A 19658-nucleotide genomic window follows, 5' to 3' on the forward strand; every position below is an offset into this window, starting at 1 on the left:
TATAAATTAATTTATGAAATTGAAAAAAGGTTAAAACATAAGGTTAAGGTAGTTTTGACATTCATTTTTATTGCTATTTTTATTTTTATTTTATTCCGATAAATTTACTTATTGTTTTTATTTAATTTTGATATTCTACATGAAATGTTAATGAATGTAATATGAATGCAAAATTTAATAGTTTAATAAGTAGGTAAATGAAAAAAAAAAAAAAAAATAATATTTTTAGATGAACAAACAGTCTCTACAAACTGCATCACAAATAGGTACATGGGTACTTATTGAAAAAATAATAATTTCATGGATATTTTCCGCTTTCGTGAAAACAAAACAAATAACAATGTTTTGTAAATAGTTCTTGGCGTGTTCCATTGATTTTAATTAAAAAAGGGTTACGGACTTTTAATTTCGTTCCGGCGAACGATACCGTTTTTCTCATTTCGCTTTGTGACCGTATTACTTTGTGAGTAATTTTAGATTTTAAAATAATTATCGACTATGCACGTATCCTGACTTCTTTCCTTATTACACGCTTTATATTTTCACTTGTGAATCGCATGAGAGATGAGATGCTACGGAAGCTGTAACGGATATTATCAACGCCATATTCGTGAAAGAAAAACAGATAATTGTTGTTTTTTTTTTTGTTTTTTTGTCGGAGCTTTTGTTGAATCTAAATTATCCGGATGATAATAGTCTTGTTTAAAAAACCGAGTATTAGTTTATTTTTTATTGTCATCATCATTACCAGCCCACAGCTGTTCACTGCTGGGGATAAGCCTCTCCCAATCCACACCGTTGACCCTGGTCTCCGGCTCTCCTCATCCACTTCTTTCAGGCCAATAAACGATTTTAAGTCTTGTTTAAAAAACAGATTATTAGTTTGTTTATTTTTTTAAGTTTTTTTAGGCGGAGCTTTTGTTGAATCGAAATTATCCGGATGATAATAGTCTTAATTAATGCGCTTTTCGGCCATCTGTAAAGTTCTCAACATTAGCAGACGCTCAAAAGAATATATTAAGAAACTTAAAGCGATTTATTCATTCGCCAGAACTAAGCACACAGCTGAAGTTAAAAATATATATTTCTACCCATATTATCGCGATTGAAGCAATTGTTAACTATGCCTATAATACACAAAAATAAAATTATATTAGCATACATTAATATGTATACATACCTTCAGTTATATTGTGCTTAAGCCTACGTAAGCTTTTGCATTGAATTTAATTTATATCTCAGGGCTTAGATGCCGTTGTCTCGGTGGCGTTGGAAATATATCGCTATCAGAGTCTAAGGGTGCTTTTAGGTACCACAAGCAGCGGTCACCGTCCTCGTCGAACCCTTCGTTTGCGACGAAAGGCTTGACAAGCAAACTAAGCCACAGACACAGCCCACTGAATTTTTCGCCTGATCTTCTCAGTGGGACGCGTTTCCGATCCGATGGTAGATTCTGCGAAACACTGCTCTTGCTAGGGCCAGTGTTAGCAACACTCCGGTTTGAGCCCCGTGAGCTCACCTACATTTTAGAGCGAAGCTGAAATAGCCTCTCAAGGCTATCAGCATAGGTAGGAAAAAAAGTAAAAAAAAGAGAGTCCCAAAGTGGCGTGCACTAGCCGAGAACTGGAACGAACGAATTTCGCATCAGGACCTAGTTCCATTTCGGTCCTTTTCGGTCGCCCACTGGATCGCTTTAGCGAGCTAATTTAAAATTTAGGGTACTGGAACGAACCTTGCCCGAGCTAAAAATTATCTTGTTATTAGGTACGCCGGAATATCGTTCAAGAATTGCCAATAAACGATCGAAATTAAATATGTAGGAAGGCATCGATGTATTAAAGTGGAATACCAAGATTTTCTGGTAACCGTAAACACGAGAGCTTAAATTAAGAACACCTTATTTTATGAACAGAGAATAATATCACGCTCTGAAGATATGTAGTCGGAAAACAGATGACGTGCCAACTGTCAGTGGTTGCTTGAGGCCGTGGACATCAGAACGAGAACGTGGCCACGTTGAAACCTGAGAATCGTAATTGTCTATAACAGTTGTTCCTTACATCAACTAACCGTAACTATACTGAAACCTTAGAACTCATGTCTCAAGGTGGGTGGCGGCATTTACGTTATGGATGCCTGTGGGCTTCGGTAACCACTTAACACCAGGTGAGCTGTGAGCTCGTCCACCTAACTATGCAATAAAAAAATAAAATTAAAAAAACATCACAAAGTTTACAGGTAAAGCTTGAAATAGGAAACATTTTTTTTTTTTTTGGTCAGGAGGAAATCGCCGGACTTCCGCCCTCCCCTGGGGATGGAAGGCGGGGCATGTCGGAATCGAACTGACTAAAACCTCCTGTCGCTCAACAACCCGCGTCCGAACCTCGCATGAGACAGAACCCATGAAAAGGCAAAGGGGGGAAAGTGAAGCGTTTAGTGCGGAGCACATCTCTCCCATCACCCTCCCCCTCGGGACGCTGGACCAGTGGTCGTCGGCGCCACGACCACCAGCCCTCTCGGTCGGCAGGCTATCCGGAGCCCGCCTAGATGGCGCCGGTTAGAATGGTCCTAATGAGTAGGTGAGCTTATTTGGCTCAAACCGGAGTGTTGCTAACACTGGCCTTAGCAAGAACAGTGCTTCGCAGAATCTACCACCGGATCGGAATCGCGACCCACTGAGAAGATCCGGCCAAAAACTCAGTGGGCTGTGTCTATGGGTTAATTCTCTCAACGAGCCCTTCATCGCAAGCGACGGGTTCGACGAGGACGGTGACCGGTGCTTGTGGTACCTAAAAGCACCGTTAATGGATTGCGAAAATTTCCAACTGATTTCCTTTGTATATTCGGAGTCACCTGTGAGCTGCCCGAATAATGAACAATTTACATTGACCCATTGGTCACATTGACAGAGGTACCCGCTATATTTTACTCTTAGCTAATGTTGTAACCGCTTAAAACTAGACGGGCCGTAATAACGTCCACATTTCCTCCTCCTTGCGTCAACAATCCTCAACGCTGATTGTCGTGGTCTCCTACTAAGTTTCTCCTGGAGTATCTTTTTTTTTTATTGCTTAGATGGGTGGACGAGCTCACAGCCCACCTGGTGTTAAGTGGTTATTGGAGCCCATAGACATCTACAACGTAAATGCGCCACCCACTTTGAGATATAAGTTCTAAGGTCTCAAGTATAGTTACCATGGCTACCCCATCCTTCAAACCGAAACGCATTACTGCTTCACGGCAGAAACAGGCGGGGTAGTGGAACCTACGCGCGCGGACTCACAAGAGGTCCTATTATCACCAGTAATTACGCATATTAAAATTTGCAGGTTTGATTTTTATTACACCATGTTATTCCTTCACCGTGGAAGTCAACCGAGAACAGACTTCGCTTAGGCCACGACAACTTCAAGTAATGTGGCAAGTAATAGTTTTAATTCGCCTTAAAGTCATAATTTAATGTTTTATTTCTTTATTTCATAGACGACATTAGCGACATGTTGCGATGCATGATCTGCTTGTCAACTGGCATAGTCCGAAACGCCTTCCACAGGCGTTCGTTGGAAGCATTCTCAGGCTGCAGAATACCAAGTATTTACCAAAAGCTGTTAATAAACACCTGTGTGTGTGATCTTTTCGTGACCTTCCATGCTTCACACCCATACAGCAAGAGATTACTTTGATTGATGATCAACTCTGCGATTAGATAAAACGTAGCCAAAGTTTCATTTAATCGCAGAGATAACGCTAAATTTTAATATTAACTCCACTATCTTAATGCGAAAGTTCACAGGCATTAACCTTTTCGAACCTTAGTTCTAGACTTATCTATGACCGAACTAAGTGTACCCTAAAACTTCGCCTGTTTCGGACCAATTAAAACGTGTATAGTTTCGATAAAATCTGCCACAATAAACTTTGAAATGTATTACCACTGTTTTTCAGACTAATTTCTTGGGAATTTCTCGACGATTTTTTAAATTAATTTATGAGTAAGGTGTTCGAAAAAACATTTTAAGCTCACTACTTGACGTTTTGGATAGCATTTCGCGGTATATCTTCGTGAAACATTCAGTTTAAATTAATTAAAATATTAATTATTAAATTATGTTTTTGATGTTTGTTTGTTTATTTTTCGTGAAATTATTTTAAAGGGTCTTTTATTTATGTTGTAACGAATAGATTAGAAAGTTTTGACGTCAACAGCGTTACTTTATTTTATCACTTGGCAGATTGTAGCACGTTTTCACCTGCTACAGATTTTCTGTTTAAAAAAAAAAACGTATTTTTTATTACCTCGGGAACACGTGAGCATACAGCCACCTATTGTTCAGTTCTGCAGACGTTCGAAGCCGCTGCCTACCGCAGTTTTCCTCGATCCAGTAACACTCACTTACGAACCCGAAAATGTTATCTAAACTTGTCACATTTATTCTCATAACGACACTTAAGACTTTAACCGATATATTTCTATTATCAAACTCCCAATCGAATAACAGTAATAATAGTAGTACTTCACAAGTCAAAAAACAAAGTATAGGTACGGTACCTAATTAAGTTCCCTCCGAAAATTAGAGGGCACAGATAATAAAAAAAAACGCTTTGTGTTTGTCTATGCGTTTAATTACTCTGTGCTCGGAACCGTCCGTTAAAAATATGAGCTGAAGGAATTAAATATAACAATACGAAATAATAATTGTACTATTCAATCATAATTACTTGTGATTAAGACGTAACGATAGCCCCTCCGGGCTCATTGGTTATATACACGTCTCTAAAACATCTAGCCGATTGTTTGAGACTATTTGAATATGTATTTATATTTTGATATTTTCTAGCACTTTCTTTATTACAGCTGGCACCATATAGTTATTGCACTTTTCAGTCATTATTGTTCTTCTTTGTCGTTCTCATTAATGAGGTTCGTTATCAAATTCGATTTGTCTCTATTTCCTTTTGTCTCACGTCAATAAAGTAGAAGGTTGTAGAGTTTCTTTCTCATGTTGTTTCTTATTTTCTCTTAATTCTCTTACACCATCGAGTTGGAGTTCGACCTCTGAAGAGCTTTCTCTGCATTTATTCCACGATCAACTGCTTCAGCAACTAAGCTTAACTAAGTCATATCTATTTGATCGCATTATATCGCACCTTTAGGTCGCATTATTATGTGCCTTAATCCAAAACTATTGTCTGTTGGTAAACTCCAAAAATGTAATTGAAGAATTCTACTTTTTTAGTTTTTCGATTTAATACTTTTAGGTATGTACTTGATTTGAAAAAGATGGAAAGAATAGATGTCTCCTTTTCTGAGCTAAAAGAGACTGAAGAAGAGAGAGAAATTTTATAGACTGATAGAATACATGTTTATAATTCGTTCAAAGTCAGCTATTTATCCCACATGGTGGTGGGGTCCGTTTTCCTCTCTTTCTCCTCCACTTCACTCTGTCTTCGGCATCCTCGTCAGCAACATTACATTCTCTTTTGTCCCTCAGCACTACTATTCGTTCAAAGTATAAAACTCATTTTCTTAAGATTTTTAGTATAGCCACTTCAATACTATAGATGCGATATATCCAAAGAAGTTTAGTGAACGTTCTCGACGTCGACAAATAAGTCATTTTTACGTCATTTATGTAATCATTATCCATAACAATCGTTATTTCAATTTTCTTATTGCTCGTGTCTCGTTGGACATCAAGCCCGTTAATTACAAAAAAGACATGTCTAATACCAATGCCAGTTGCTTTTTAGTAAGCTTGTTCAGCGTAAACTAATAACAAACGTATTATTAGAATTATCGTCAGAAAGGAGACGTTGATGCATTGCTGCATGAAACGGAACGTATTTGTTAAATTTTTTTTAACGCCGCCAGCCCTGACCGCTCGCCCGTACAGCCGAACCATGTAATTAGGCGGTAATAAAAAGTTCAAGTAATTAATTGCGTTTGAAAATGTTTTTTCTTTGTTTGTTTTCATATTGTTATTTATTGTTGACATTTAAAAACTTCTAGAGCTCGTCGTGGTGATTGACGTATTTTTCATAATTGATAAGCAGTTTTTTTTTCCTACTTAGGCTGGTGGCCTTAGAGGGTTATGCCATCGTAAATAGCCAGTAATGCTGTAGTTTGCTGTATCAGTTAAAGTTTCTGAGCTTAGGAAGTTATAACTCATCTAGTCTACTAAGGTTGAAACGGAAAACGGAAAAGTTTTTTTTTTAATACCATTATAAGTTATTGTTAAAAGAACTTAAAGATTCACACTTTCGTTGCCAATTTATCTTCTGTCAATCTTCTGATATATTTTAAAAATTATTCCAAATTTAAGGCCCGCACCTGACATCGTAATTTAAGTAGCAATTCACTTATTTTTAAATTAGTGTCACAACTATAAACTCCCGTAATCACTTAGCTTCAGGTGGACTGTAAGCTCTAAGCTGTAAGCTCTTCTAGTGCAATAAATAAAGGTATAGACAAAAGCATAATATATTTGCTTTTTTTAGGAATACCACCACCCTGCCTATTTCTAGTAATGCGTTTCGGTTTGAAGGGTGAGGCAGTCGTTGTAACTATACTTGAGACCTTAGAACTTATATCTCAAGATGTGTGGCTCATTTACGTTGCAGATGTCTATGGGCTGCAGTAACCACTTAACACCAGGTCCACCCATCAAAGCAATAAAAAAAAGGAATACGGTTAAAACATTTGAAATTTTAAAAAAAAGTATAGGTGTATTGTATATACTTATAACTTAGTATCGACGTCCAATATGGATTATCAAATCTCATTTTTAATACAATACGAACTTAACTAATTGTTCTATTGATTTCGCTTAATGTATTAATAAACCAACGACAATAATAATAAAAGTCGCCATATTGTCTGTAATGTGATCGCCATTATAAAAAGGATTAATTATGAAATGACAACTGCCATTGCGATTTCATAGATGCAAACAATAACTTAAGAACGAAAAACGAATATTAATTATGACGCAGTATACCTCAAGTCTTCCCCTCCTGGCTGAGCCTTTGCTCGCCCACCTGTCCTGGTGAAATTGAAAGGGCTTCTAGGCCACTAGTAATTCCTTATTCATAAAAAAACACGTTTTTTTTAAGCAAGTCGTAAAGACGCAAACATATTTTGAATCCTTTTTTTCAAACTTTGTAGGCAACGGAATCTTGGACCCGCATCAAAAACTGATAAGGACATAATTTTGTAGCTACACCTAATATCTTGACCGGTATCAAAATCAGGGTAAAAAAAGAAACACGAAATTAATCTTTAGTTAAACTTCTTCTTCTTTTTTTTTTTTTTTTCTCCACCTTATCCCGCTAGTTGGGGTTGGCACAGCTAATTTTCCTCTTCCATTCTCTTCTATCAGCCGTGATCTCAACACTCACTCCTCTCTCTCTCTCATATCGTCATTCACACACTCCATCCATGTCTTCTTCGGTCGACCTCTTCCCCATCTACCTTGCACTACCATTTCCATATATCTCCTAGTCATATGCATCTTCTCTCTACGCATCACTTGTCCATACCACGCTAACCGTCCGCTCCTTAATTTGTTGCTTACCGGGGCCACTTTCACACTTCCTCTGATATACTCATTCTTTATCTTGTCCATTCTTGTCACTCCACACATCCATCTCAACATTCGCATCTCTGCCGCATGCACTCCTCTTTCATGCTTTACTTTCGTCGCCCAACAATATTTAGTTAAACTACATACTTTTATTTTACCGTCCACTAACTGCAATAGAACGGAGAAAAATCATTCCTTTTTCATGTTCAAATAAAGAAAATTTCATATTATAAGATGTCCACGTCTAAAACTTATTATACTTATAATCTCGACCCGAAGTTTATTCAACTTCATTGTTCGTATGAAGACGATAGCAAGTACCTACTGGAATGAATACAGTCGCTAACACAGAATCGCGTGCGTTCAAACCATTAATTAGCAATTCAAACAAATTTAGCTTAATGACTCCCTGTTTACTCGTGAACGAACTCATTCATTCATTATTAATTCTTTCCTGACTTCAAATTTAAGTGCCATTAGAAATTAGTCAGCGTTTTCGTATTTATTAATAGGAATTGGATTAGCGGAGGTCGCGTCCGCTAGTGACCAGTGTGCTTAGTGAGAGTTTTTTAACGTTCTCGATAGCGTAAAAGTTAACCCAATTTTGTATGCAGTTGGAACAGCGCCCCTAACGGCAAACGATCCCATTCCATACAAATATGAGCTAACTTTTACGCTATCGAGAACGTTAAAAAACTCGCACTAAGCACACTGGTCACAGTGCTCGGGTTCAGCTTCGGATCTGGCAATAGTCGCAAAACCTTAGACATAGAGTATTGCCGCGACCTCACCAAAAGCCTACTAGGATTCAAAATGGGAAATAGGAATAGACTTGCTCGTAAGTAATAAGAATTTGTAGCGTTTCAAATCGAACGGTTCCAAGTTAGGATTTTATGTCATTGGGTCAAGAACCTACCGACCGAAAATTAGGCTCCAAAATAGAATCTTACCTAATAGTAGCGTTGTAATAATTTTGGTGACTAACAAAAAAACAATGAGGCCATCAATATATTCGCATTTTAATAGCTAGCTGCGCGTTTTTACTGACTAAATTAAGTCAAAATGTTATTTATATATATATATATGAATTGAGTAAAAATAAATCTCACATGTTATAGTCAAGTAAAAAAAAATGGTTGCTTGAATCACATTTAAACATTTCATGTTGTATTTTCTTACTACTAGCGCCATCTATGAAAGTCTCCGAGAACAATAAATTTAAAACTTACGTTTGATGATGAGTATTATTAAGAAGGAATGAGAAATAGTGAAATATTTTAAATGCACTTTATTATGAATTATTTATTATAATATCACTACAAAATAATTGTTAATGGGTTTTATTTGTAGATTTATATTTTATTCATCCTATAATAAATTAAAAGATTGCCATTGCATACAAGTGAGGTACGACCGATATTTTTATAAGTGACAGAAATAAGGAATATCGACAGTGTATCAAAAAGTGTTGTATTTCTTTCTATGAAGCTATTGTTAGCAGCTGCAAATACATAAATGTTCACTTAATATTAAACATAATACGCACTTTGATGACAAATAACAGTATCAAAATTAAATTAATTTTATTCTGTTTCATTTAAAAAATGTGTGCGTGTACTAGTGTACACACGTAAGAAGTGAAACTTGTTTATGGCCTTATTTTTCGAAAAATGATCTACATGCAACTTTCTAGAAATTGGTTAAATAAAGTTAAATTAGATAAAGTTTAAACAAAAGGATTTTATTATCATAGACATGAATACAAAAAAGTTAAATTAGATAAAGTTTAAACAAAAGGATTTTATTATCATAGACATGAATACAAAACAGATGGCGCGTAACGGAAAAAAGTGACGCGTAACCGAAAAATGTGACGGTAAATTTTTTTCCAACGCCGATAAGGAAGTTTCACTTCAATAAGAATCAATAACCAAATTCCTTTTAAAATTTTCTCAGGTATATTTTTGTATAACTTATCTTAACGACAAAAAATTGTAAGATTGCCAAGTTTAGTGTTTAGGCTTTTTGTCTACTACTACTTACGTCAAATCAAATTTAAAAAAGTTTTTACCATGTTGACATTTGATCTTAAGCGTCATTGTCATTCTCCGTTCCTGTCATCATTACATGGCGATAGATAGATTTAATGTTAAACAATTCAATCGCTAATGTCGTCTATGAAACAACGAAATAAAATATTTAATTATGACTTTAAGGCGAATTAAAACTATTACTTGACACAAAATATTCATGTACATTAGTATTAGCTTGATGGGTTACAGGATAACCAACTCAAGATGTCTCGTTTTGTGCGTAATACTAACTTTTGTGATGGGCTGCTATTTAGCATCTTTGCCCATAGAAGAAGGTAAGATTAGGACTTACTTAGACTAAGTAATCTTCTGGCTATTTACCCAAGTCCATTAATCGTAACATGTAAAACTTTTTTCACAGAAAAACCAGCATTGCTTAAGCAATCAGTTGCCGAAATTCCTACCATTAATACAAACAAGAAGCGTCTAGCAATCATCGTTCCGTTCCGGGACCGCTTCGAGGAGCTCCTAGAGTTCGTTCCTCACATGACCGCCTTCCTGAAGAGACAAGAAATTCCATTCCACATCTTTGTGGTTCAACAGAAGGACAGCAACCGTTTCAACAGAGCTTCATTGATAAATGTTGGATTCCTGCAGACTCGTAACAATTTCGAATACATGGCGATGCACGACGTTGATCTTCTACCTTTGAACGACAACCTAAAGTATGAATATCCTGAAGCAGGACCATATCATATCTCTTCACCAGACACCCATCCAAGATATTACTACAAAACGTTCATTGGTGGCATACTGTTAATAAAGAGAGAGCATTATGAGCTGGTCAACGGAATGTCCAATAACTACTGGGGTTGGGGGCTGGAAGACGACGAGTTCTACGTGAGATTGAAGGATGCAGGCCTCACAGTTACGAGGCCAAGCAACATTACTACGGGACGAGAGAACACCTTTAGGTGAGGCGTCATGTTAACATTAAAAGTTGGTTAGATGAAGTAGATTTGATGATGTATGTGTGATAGATGAATGTGTATCAAATGTCTACTATTAGATTAAACATAGATACATTTTTAAAGCCACCAAATTATGCAGACCTTTTAAATATCATATCTGGGACATGCCAGAGTGCAATACATTGTATGGCTACTGCCTCGCCAGACACAGAATCAATCATATTAATTTTAAAGTAAATAACAAGTTTGAGCAGTATCTTAAACAAATAAATGAGTATGCAGTTAATCTGACTAAGTGGTCACTTGAGGCCATATACACTTCATATGCTACCCATATTCAGACACAAGGTTAAAGATTGATTACATTATTATTGTGGCTAAAACGTTAAATGTTCATAATTGAGCAGCCCCAAGCTGGGACTTTTGGTATACAATGTAGACAAGATAAAGACTTTCGTATAATGATAAAGCAATATAGTTGGCATATTGAATGGAGTCAGATACTGCCTTAAATGTTTCATTACAAAATATCTAATGGAGATACAATATCACCTACAAAATTGTAAAGGTAATAATGCACACAACAAATATTCAAATAAACTCAAGAGCTTAGACCTTTTTTTTATTTGTGCTCACTAGAAGCTCATTGTTATATGGGACAAATGCTTATTTGCCTAAAATAGCAAGAATATTTTGCCTAAAATAGCAAGAATAATTTGTTTTGATGTTGCATAAGAAAAAAAAATTATAAACACAGGAAAAGGTATTAAAGATATTAAAATTACTGGTGATAGGACCCCTTGTGAGTCCGCAAGAGTAGGTAACACCACCCTGCCTATTTCTGCCGTAAAGCAGTAATGCATTTCGGCTTGAAGGGTGGGCCAGCTGTTGTAACCATAACTGACACCTTGGAACTCATATCTTTAGGTGGGTGGCGGCATTTATGTTGTAGATGTCTATGGACTCCTATGCAATGAATAAATAAAAAAGTTGATGAACCATTTTTTTTTTTTCTTTGTTTAATTCGTATATTTAGGTTAATAAAATTTTCGTTTACTGCGATACAGTGATCCCAACTTTTTTATGGTTCACAAAAATCTATGATTAAGAATAGATAAATACAATTGAAGCAGATAATGGCTACTGATATATGATAAGATAGATATTACTAAGTACTAGAACTGATATGAATGTATTGTGACATGTGTTTTTGGACTACTATAGAAGCCAGCGTGTATTTATTTTTCAATTAATTTATACCTACACAGGCGCAATTGACTTGTGTGCAAAAATTAATATTACTCGACTAAAAAATGCATGCTAATCGATCGAAATACTGAATTAATGCTAATAGATAAGAAAATATATACTTATGTTTGTATTTAGATAGCACATGTGAATAATTTTTATTATTTTTTTATTGCCTAGATGGGTGATGAGCTCACAGCCCACCTGGTGTTAAGTGGTTACTGGAGCCCATAGACATCAACAACGTAAAAGCCGCCACTCACCTTGAGATATGAGCTCTAAAGTCTCAGTATACTGTTAGATACTATGTGGAATGTGGCCAAGATTATTTTCAGGACATAAAGATCAATCTTCTTACACAAGGTTGTAGTCAATAATTAAGTCAGAAATGCAGTAAGCTCACTGCTGTTGTAATAATCATCACACAGGCAGTTGATTGACTGACTAAGTGGTGTAAGTGTCTTTGACTGCTAGGTGCTTTGATACTAACATCCGGTAAACATTTATGTGATGAACAAATCTGTTTGCTCTTTGTCTTGGAGTTTAATATCTATATATTTAATCATATATAAGTATCTGGCTGGAGGAGGACTATACCCAAATAGGGGTTCCTGTCGAGGAAACGTGAACGGCAATGGAATTGGATCTGAATGTGGGAGTCATATATAATTGAGAATATTTACATGTAATATTTAGGTTTCTATATGGGAAATAAAAGTCTTATTATTATTATTATTATTATTATAAGTATCTATATGAGTCTCGGGTTTCCATAGTTTGGGGCCAAATGATGGTGTATAATTTTTATGATTTTTCCACAGTTATCATTAATATTATTCGTTTAACCCAGCCTTTCCCAAAGTGGACGATAACGCCCCCTTGTGAGCGCTGCAAGCTTAATGGGGGGTGGTAAGAGACCCAGAAAAAATGGGGACGTTGTGTAGAGGCTTGGGAGGCGATTTGTAATTTCATCTAGGAGGAGTCTTAGACACCGACTGAGCTCTCGCTATAGTGGTTTTTAAGTAGGTAGAAAAAATGGGGGCGCTAAAAAATAATTTATTCTCAAAATGGGCAGTAGACAAAATAAGTTTGGAACCATTAACCCAAACTGTTGCTCCTAAACAGCGTGTGGGAGTGGTATTTTATAGTATGGAATCTTATGTGATTTTAACAAATTGTTCTAGGCACATGCACGATAAGACTTATCGCAAACGCGACATGCGCAAGTGCTACAACCAGCGCGAGGTGACGCGGCGTCGTGACCGCCGCACCGGACTCCATGACGTGGCCCACCGCGTGCTGAGCCTCCACACCCTCACCATCGACGGGCTGCCGCTGACCGTCCTCAACGTGGAGCTCATCTGCGACCGGAACGCGACCCCGTGGTGTCAGTGCCCAGAACCACCTAAACCTAAAAAGACTTGATACAAACAAAAGTGTTTTTTTTAAGGGATTTTATGACCTGGTAACAAAGACCTTTAAGTCATGTCTTAGTCTAATTTATATTTGTAATTTTATGAAAACTGATGATATGGAGTGAAATGAAATGATGATGATTAATTTGAGACATTAATCAACTAGGATGAAATGAAATGAAATGAGATGAGATGAGATGAGATGATATGGGATGGGAGATTTTTTCAGTGGACTTTATGGAGGATCCCGAGAAGTTACGTCCGGCGGCTTTGTTGCACTTTCACAGATATTAAACAGTTAATAAACCACCGTTATTACACATTTAAACCTGAAGAAACACTAAATAGACAAAATAAAACAAATCGCACAACTTAACTCCTCGCGTTCCCGCCAAAAAGTTAAAACAAGAGTGCTAGTGACGTTCAGAAGTGGAAATGCTCAAGATAACTAACTGTTGTGACATTATCTATGTGACAAAAAAATGTATTGTAATTACTGAATTTGAACGAATAAATATCCTGGGATTATTTATTAATTAGTTTTAAGCCCTATGCTGCATGGCATAGCTGAATAAAATTAAATTAAATCATTCAAATTAGTTGAGTTGTTAATTACATTTTTTTTGGTTTTGTTATTCCTCGTAACTATTGTATCCTAGTCCTAATTCATAGATTTACTTGAGGCTTTTATAAATTTTTATTAAACTTTATCATAGTTAATCTGCTAATGTTTATGATATTACAATTAAAGTGTCAAACGGTGCTAATCAGTTATATTATACCTACTTACTGTTTTGAAACAATATCGTTTTAAATTTGTATTTTTTAGTTTATTTTATAAACTGACCTTCAAGTATCTGCTGAAGTACACCAATCTGTTGTAATATTGCGACGCTTCCTTCAGGTTTAATGGTATCAATAAAAAAATAGATTGAAGCAAAAAAAGAAAAGTGTGTATGGGCAGTGGAGATCCCACACTAGTTGATGGGAAGTTTTAATGGTAGCCCATGGACCACAGCGCTACCGCCCAACTTGAAAGACGAGGCCAAAGTGAATTAATTGCCATGATTGCTGTAGTTCGACCCGGGACCGAAAACAATTTTTCCAAAAAAATATATACTACTTTTGATATTAAGTGAATCCCAGTGTAGCTGTAGCAGTTGTTCGTAATTGTAAATAAATTAAGTAATTTAACTTTCAATGTTTCATTATGGGTTTTCCTCGTCTCCGACTTTATTTCAGGACTAGCGACCCGCCCTCGCTTCGCTTCGGAAACATTAAAACACATGAAACCAAAAAAAAAAAAAAAAAAAAAATTAAAAAAAAGTAGCCTATGTTCATCAGGGACAATGTCGGCTTCTAATGGAAAAAGATTTTTTCAAATCGGTCCAGTAGTTTTGGAGCCTATTCGAAACAAACAAACAAACAAATCTTTCCTCTTTATAATATTATATTTCAGGATCTAGAAAGTTCTTGGAGCCTTTCAGAGCCGAGAATAGAGATTTTCAAGAGATTATTTCTCGTATTACGTTCTTCCCTACCTAATCGTTGGTAGCCTAAGGTTGGTATTCCAACTTTGCGCGAACCGTTCATTGAGAGAATTGGTAACACTGACTAGCAAGAGCAGGGTGTTACGTCGTAACAAAATTCAAAAAAATTTAAAATTAATTCAAAAAATCATTACTGACAAACAAACAGAAAGAATTTGATTTCCAGTACCAACGAATCTATACTTCTATACTAATATATAAATCTACAGTGGTTTTTACGGATGTTCCGTTATAACTACTGAACCATGCATTCGATTGACTTGAAACTTGGTATCCATGTAGAAAATACATGTACTTAATGGATAGGCTAATATTTATATGAGTGTTGGCCTCCCTACACCAGTTGCGGGGGCGTTAATGATGAGAATCTTTGTGGAGGTGAGAAATAGTAATGTTTATTTTAAATGCCCAGCGAAGCGGACGGGTACAGCTAGTACCTTATATGGTCATTATGAAGCTATCACTAGTTAAAGCGCGCAGTTTTCATTCATTGTAACAACTAGTTATTTTGTTTGTAATTATTTTCAATATTAATTTTATATTTTTAGGAATTTTGTTACGACGTAACCAGTGTTTCGGTGAATCGACTACCGGAACGGAATTACGACCCACAGAAGATCCAACGAGAAACTCAGTGGGTTGTGTCTATGGGATAGTTCGCACATCAAACTCTTTGTCGTAGTCGCCTAGTTCGACGAGGACGGTGACTGGTACTTGAAAAGCATAAAAGCACCGAAAGTGGATTCGGCGGAACCGACAAGACATTTTGGGTGACGGCGGCTTTGCTCTGCCTTGTCGCCTGGGCCCGATATGTAGTTAGTGGTGGCCACGATTTCAAGGTTATCGTATCGCGCCGCTTTTTCAAAATAGCGTTCTGACACTTCTCTAAGATACTTACGTATCGGTTCTAGATTTAAGTCGTCGTTAAGATCTACATTCCTCATGTACCACGATGCTCCGACGGCTATCCTGCAAAAACGGGATTGAATGACCTGCCGTGCGATTCTGTAAGCGTTGTTTAACAAACTCGCACGTGAATTTGGTGTGAGTTTTCAAATTGGCATTCTGTAAATTTCATTGTAGTGCCGAATCTACACTAGCGCCCCTCGCGGGTGAATTGAACTAGCAAGCGTGAGTTTTTTTTACTAAAATGTATGAGTTGACGTTTGAAACGGCATTCTGTAGTGTAAATCACGTCGAATTTCGGCAAGAACTTCGCATCGCAAAATCATTTTATTTGTCAAATCAAAAGTTAGTGTTTTCAGTGTTTGTTGTGAGTGAGAATATACGAAAACGTTATAAACCGCTGTTAATTATTAAAAAAATACTATTAATTAACAAAATTGCACTTTAAAATAACTTTATTCTTCATCGATATTTTATGGAGCGTATGTTTTTATTGAAAACATTGTTGAAAAGGCTGACGCTACGGATCAGCGTGAAATGCGTCGACAAGCCTACGAAATTCACAATTTATCACTTTTAACTTGAGATGACGACTATGTAAAAGTATAAAGAAAGTGTATAGATTGTCGAAGGATCATATGAACCAGTTAGGGTGTGAATTACACCCTTTGACGAAGACCACTAAAAGCCATTGAAAAGGACTTTCAACTCTTCTAAAGGTAGGTATTCCATGTGGTAAGATTGTGTCTATGTACAAAATAGGTACTTTAAAACATATTATTAAAGTTTGCTCATTTGTTTATATCCAACTCTCCCATTATTGTAAAACAATACCACTAAACTAATCTACCAAAAATATCTTGAAAGAATACAAATTAGATTCTCTAATAACTATGTGTATTGTATAATGATTATTTCTTAGTTTCAGTTATTGTGCACCTTGTTTATTTGGGCAAATGAAGTTACCAAAAAAATCATAAAAGAAAATATAAGAACATATTTGTCCCAGATATCCCAGTGTATATCTGAGGTTGTGGAGGCTCTGAACAACCCAACTATATATAAATATTTAAGATTCTCGCAGAATGCTCAAGAATGGCAAAAGTTGAAGGAAAACTGAAGAAAAAAGAAGAAGGTGGTTTAAACTAAATAATTTTTTTTTTCTTCATAAAAAAGTACCAATATTAATCTAATGCTAAATATTGCAGTTTTTGTAAAAAAATTAAAATCACTTTGGTTCTTGGGTGTATTGATGGGACGTCGGTGGCCTTAAAAAGACCTGCTACCAATAAAAAATGGTTTTACTGTCACAAAGGCTATCATGCCAGAAAATGTACAATTTGTAAAGCCATTAATATTTTTCGAAATTCTGATGATATGTAATCCATAAACGAAATGTGTATTATGAACTATGTATTCAGATTGTATTCATTTCAGTTAAATTGAATTGTGTATATTGCTTTAAAGTTATTGTGAAATTTAGTATTAATATTAAATAAACTTTATTCAGTTATAAAAAAAGCAAAATAAAATCTACTAAAGATTAGTCAATGACAGCAAGTAATGACCATTATAATTATTTAACATCTTTTTGGTCTTTCTGTATATGCTCAACGTTCCAACCTTATGACCTTTTGCTATTTTTTTTTTTCATTTCACCATCTAAATGGTTAGATGAGCTCACAACCCACCTGGTGTTAAGTGGTTACTGGAGCCCATAGACATCTACAACGTAAATGCGCCACCAACCTTGAGATATAAATTCGAAGGTCTCAGTATAGTTACAACGGCTGCGCCACCCTTCAAACCGAAACGCATTACTGCTTCAGAAATAGGCGATAATGCTATGCTAGCTAATACCTGCTAATAATGGCTAGCTAATGCTAATACGGAGAGAGATACTCCTGAAGCTTTGTAGCACCACCTTTATTCCACTGCCCGTAACTCAGTGAAAAGAACAATAGTTCTGTTAAAGAGTAGATTCAGGTGTTTGCTGATCCATAGGGTGCCAATTTATCACCCTGATAAGGTAGCAAAAATAGCTGTCGCGTGTTGTGTTTTGCACAACATTTGCAATTGTGCAGAGCTGCCAGTTCCCATAATCTCAGATTATGAGATTACATTTACATTATGATGGTCATGTTGAATTACTTTGTTAAATTCTACTAATTAGCTTACTTATAGTGTGAAGTAACTTCAAATATAAATTAATGATTTATAAAAATAGTTTTATTCAATAGTTATATACAATAATTTTGAAATTTGTTTGCATCAGTAATATGTGGAAATACAGGTTTAAAATTCCTAGCTGCATATGCTAATTCCACCAACAGTTCATCCTTCTTGCAGACTGTCGACTATTTATTCCCCCATGGTTGTTTAAGTTATATATCCTGGTACTGTGTAATTTGTTGTAATTTGAGTACACTCTGCTTTTCATTGAAAAGTGGTGAAATAGCAGGTCAGGTGTTGAGGTGCTAAAAAAAATAAATTTATTTAAAAACAAGGTTAGTTAAAATACAATGTTTAGAATACATACAAGAAAAGGTTTTTATTAACAAGTAACAGCATTATGCACAAATCAATGTCCCTAATATGGTTGTTCAATGAATAGGTACTTTGACCTGAATAAACACTTACCTAACAACCCAATCTCTTGACTAACATGAGACCTACTGTGGCTGGAGCTACTAGTAGTAGCATCACAATAAGTAGAAGTCACTTGCATTTAGTTAGGGGAGGATGACTGCAAAATAGGAGATTCTTGATGCAATGCTAAAAAGCCAATAAATATTAATTTTTAAAATGCAAGTTTTGTTTAGGTATTTATTTAAGATAATTAGGTATAACATACATACCTGTATGTTTGGGATTGTTCCAATACTGATACATTTTCCGAGTTGGCAATAAATTCTCCTTACAATATTCTGATGATGTGGATTAGTATTTTCAATCTGTTGTAGTTCCTTAAATATAATAAAATAGGTTATGCCTAAATTTTGTTCATTTATTTTAAACGGAGTATGCAGCCTTTAGCCTACATAATGTCAGTTTAGTCAATACTCTGGAACTGCCTGCCACCCCTGTACCAATATGCACACCCTTTACCATAAATACAGTCACCTCTGCATCAATAAAAACATTCCAACAACATCAATCCAACTTGCAATACCTAAATTGTTAATGATTTGATTTATTTAATTCAATATAATTTTTTTGTTATTGGTGAATTTGAGATACAGATAAATTACCGATATTCCTTGTTAAAATAGAATATCAATAAAAACGTAGTAGATAGATTTATCATACATAAATAGATGTTAACATGTCCTAAATATCTCACCGGGAATGGATCATATCTGACACGAGAATTTAGTTCCTATATTTTCTTAATATCCTTGTTCTCTTATTGAACATGTTGAGATACGATTAAACCTTTTGTTTCGCTAGCTTTTAATCCAAAACGTCTATCAATGCCTCTATTTGCACCAATGTCGGATGAGAAGAACGCTCGTTAAATCTGTTGGTAATATATTGAAATTTTAGATTAAAAAACAAATGGATGAACCATTGATAGCCTGAAAACTAACTTTTACTTACCTCATAATTTTTATTTAACGTTAAATTCACTCACAAAGTAACAAAAAATCTAGAAAAAGTAAAATAAAAACTTCGGACCGCTCGAGATTGTTTTGAAAACAATTAAAATTTTGTTTTTTAATTCTGGTATTCGCTAGTGCACGCAAAGGAACTTAGCGTGCAGCCAGAAATTACAATTAATATCATAAATATATGACTTTTAATTTTCTTTTTAGTTAAATTAGATGTGGCTTTAACACCAAAGCTTAAATTCATAGTATTTTCTTACAGACTGCTTATAAATACAACGAAAAACTGAAACCGGTAAGCTTCGATTTACAATTGCGTGTTAACGGCTATCCCTAGTAGTAGT

General features: G+C 35.6%; 1 protein-coding gene and 2 long non-coding RNA genes across 3 annotated transcripts; 2 read left to right on the forward strand and 1 right to left on the reverse strand.

The window, feature by feature from the left end:
• The first annotated feature begins 9673 nt into the window (after window positions 1-9673).
• LOC101735491 (beta-1,4-galactosyltransferase 7) lies at window positions 9674-14444 on the forward strand. Its single transcript, XM_004932962.5, has 3 exons — window positions 9674-9951; window positions 10038-10590; window positions 13020-14444. The coding sequence occupies exons 1-3, from the start codon at window positions 9834-9836 to the stop codon at window positions 13258-13260; spliced, it is 912 nt and encodes a 303-aa protein (XP_004933019.1). The 5' UTR covers window positions 9674-9833; the 3' UTR covers window positions 13261-14444.
• A 1343-nt stretch (window positions 14445-15787) lies between these two features.
• Window positions 15788-17930, forward strand: LOC105842548 (uncharacterized). The gene is made up of 2 exons (XR_001140145.4): window positions 15788-16425; window positions 16629-17930. It is a non-coding gene; the product is annotated as an uncharacterized LOC105842548 (long non-coding RNA).
• LOC119630629 (uncharacterized) lies at window positions 17914-19275 on the reverse strand. The gene is made up of 3 exons (XR_009976794.1): window positions 18565-19275; window positions 18347-18481; window positions 17914-18183 (listed from the first exon to the last, which is right to left on the reverse strand). It is a non-coding gene; the product is annotated as an uncharacterized LOC119630629 (long non-coding RNA).
• Between the last annotated feature and the right edge of the window lie 383 nt (window positions 19276-19658).

This window comes from Bombyx mori, chromosome 26, assembly GCF_030269925.1.
Source record: "Bombyx mori chromosome 26, ASM3026992v2".
NCBI lineage: Eukaryota > Metazoa > Arthropoda > Insecta > Lepidoptera > Bombycidae > Bombyx > Bombyx mori.

Excerpts from the sequence above, each read along its gene's own strand:
- LOC101735491 (XM_004932962.5), top strand. The coding sequence starts at position 9,834 with ATGTACATTAGTATTAGCTTGATGGGTTACAGGATAACCAACTCAAGA. Across the intron at positions 9,952-10,037 it reads ATCTTTGCCCATAGAAGAAG|AAAAACCAGCATTGCTTAAG; the intron begins GTAAGATTAGGA and ends CTTTTTTCACAG. Across the intron at positions 10,591-13,019 it reads GGACGAGAGAACACCTTTAG|GCACATGCACGATAAGACTT; the intron begins GTGAGGCGTCAT and ends AAATTGTTCTAG.